Raw genomic sequence first — 2,195 nt, 5'->3', positions numbered from 1 at the left:
GGGGGACCTCTCCTCCGGCTTCCTCCGCCCCGCCCCGGGAGACCGGGTGCGGCCCGAGCGGGTCACTCACCGGGCCAGGAGCTCTAGGAAGATCACGTTACTGCAGCAGCCTGCGAACACCAGGCCCACCGCCAAGGCCGGGCGCATGGCCGGTGCAGGGTTGGGGGAGCGAGCGCACAGAGTAAGCGCCCGCTTATACCGCTACCCCAGGAAGCCGGCCTCCTGCCTCGCCGCAGCGCAGCACATCGCACGGTCCTGGAGAGCCGCTCTCACCGGGGGCGCCGGGTCTCCCCTTCCCCCGCGGTCAACACCGACGCTGCCACCAAGGATCTGTAGTTCGCAGTCAGCCTCGGTCCCATTCATCCGAGGGGGCGTCCGAGCCCCAGCCAGACTACATGTCCCAGGATGCCGTGCACCTTTACGTCAGGCTGCGCCGTTCCCGCTTCCGCCAGGCAGCTCAGCCAGAGAAGACAGGGGGACGAGGTGCCCGGCATCCCTCGCGCGGTAGGCGGCCGCGGGGCTTGCTGGGAAATGAAGTCCCAAAGGTGACTGTTTATTGCGAGAACGCCCAGAGCGCAGAAAGTAACTCGGCCGCCAGGGTCACAACAAACTTGCTGGCAGCGGCGGCACTAGAACTACAGAGATGTGACTGCTTGTTATAGATACCTTCTAGCATCTGAAACAACTCTGCTTCTTGAACTGAAGTAGAAATTCATCTGAACTTACCTCTCTACCTCTAGTAAAGAATAGTGGGACTCAGAGGTTCTGAGGTTGAATCTTGGCTCATCAGCGCTGCTGTCTCAGGCTACTTCTCTGAGCCTCAGTCTCACCTTTGGTAAAGAGAGGATCGAGAATGCCTATGTCACCTGGGGGTTGTGAGAATTAAAATATATGATCTCTGAGAAGCCTAACATACTAAGTGTATTGCTTTTATATTATCATTCTTAATGAGGCACCCAGGGCACTAATTGACTCTGTTAGCAACTCTATTAGCAACTCTATGGTGAGGACTCTTTCTTTTCTTCGCTTTCTCTCTCTAAGAACCAACCTTTCTTCCTAGCTTGCTTGCTTCCTTCCTTCCTTCCTTCCTTCCTTCCTTCCTTCCTTCCTTCCTTCCCTTCCTTCCTTTTTTTTTTAATTTTAATTTTTTTCACCCGAGACACAGTGCCCCCAGAACATGTACCCCAGGACTTTCTTTCATTAATTGTTGTAATGTGCCAGCACTGTTCAGACTCAAGACGGGTGCTCATTAAATACTGAATTTCACAGGTAGTAGGCATTCTATTCATGTTAGTTCTTCCTACTCACTTTTTTAAGGCAGCAGTTCTCAAATTCTAGAATGCATTAGAATTAGAACGTGGAGTGCTTGTTAAAAATACAGGTTTCTAGAGCCCATACACAAGGATTTTGACTTGGTAGGTCTAAAGTGAGACCCAGTAATCTGCACTTGATAACGAGTACCTCAGATGATTCCAGTGTGATCTCCCAGCCACGGGGGAAAAAAGCATTCCAAACTATGTTGCAGATCTCGAGAAAGACTTCAGAGGGTTCATTTCTCACAGGAAATAGCAAAAACAATATAACATTCCAAAATTCTACCTAGCTTTGTACCGTGTACTTTGCTATTGCTGTTGGATTCTATTCAATGGAAATATTTGGTGTGGTAAAACACTAAGCAGTAATGCTAACCTTTTGTAGTAGACACTGGGAAGCAGAAAGGAAGTATAAACATGTTTCCATCAAAAACTAGTCTTGCTGGGTAGATGAAGTGTGCATACCTATTTTACAAATAAAGAGCAGTGGGGCACTAGCTTAAGTACATAATATGTGCTTAACAAACACTTGTTGATTGAGTAAATAAGAGTCAAGTCGAATGGCTCAGATTGAGTGCTATGAGAATACCCCTGTAAGAAGAAGGAAGTGTGCCTTCTTTTCACCATTAAGATCTGATTGCTGATACAGGCATTTTTGCTGGTAGAAGTGCCTGGACATTGGCAGTTTTCAAAGCCCCCAGGTGATTTGACTGTGGCCCGAGCGGAGCGGGGCCAGCTAAGTTTGAGAACCACTGAGGTAAAGGAAGGGAGTACCTTAAAGAGCTAAGATTAAGGATAATAGCAATGGATCATCTTTAAGACTGCACCTCAGTCTAATTGAATCAGAATCGCCGGGGGTGGGACTTGGCTATCAGTCATCTT

The 2,195-nt window shown here is 48.8% G+C and overlaps 1 protein-coding gene across 1 annotated transcript in view; it reads right to left on the bottom strand.

Moving 5' to 3' along the window:
* SLC35B4 (solute carrier family 35 (UDP-xylose/UDP-N-acetylglucosamine transporter), member B4) overlaps nt 1-504 on the bottom strand; it is a 26,028-nt gene extending 25,524 nt beyond the window's left edge. The window contains exon 1 of the mRNA XM_011995825.1: nt 71-504. Coding sequence (XP_011851215.1) covers nt 71-147 — 77 coding nt within the window. The 5' untranslated portion in view covers nt 148-504. The remainder of the gene's footprint in view (nt 1-70) is intronic.
* Between the last annotated feature and the right edge of the window lie 1,691 nt (nt 505-2,195).

The sequence above is a fragment of the Mandrillus leucophaeus genome, unplaced genomic scaffold, assembly GCF_000951045.1.
Source record: "Mandrillus leucophaeus isolate KB7577 unplaced genomic scaffold, Mleu.le_1.0 Scaffold5, whole genome shotgun sequence".
Classification (NCBI taxonomy): domain Eukaryota; kingdom Metazoa; phylum Chordata; class Mammalia; order Primates; family Cercopithecidae; genus Mandrillus; species Mandrillus leucophaeus.
This window is presented reverse-complemented; position numbering and strand designations above follow the sequence as displayed.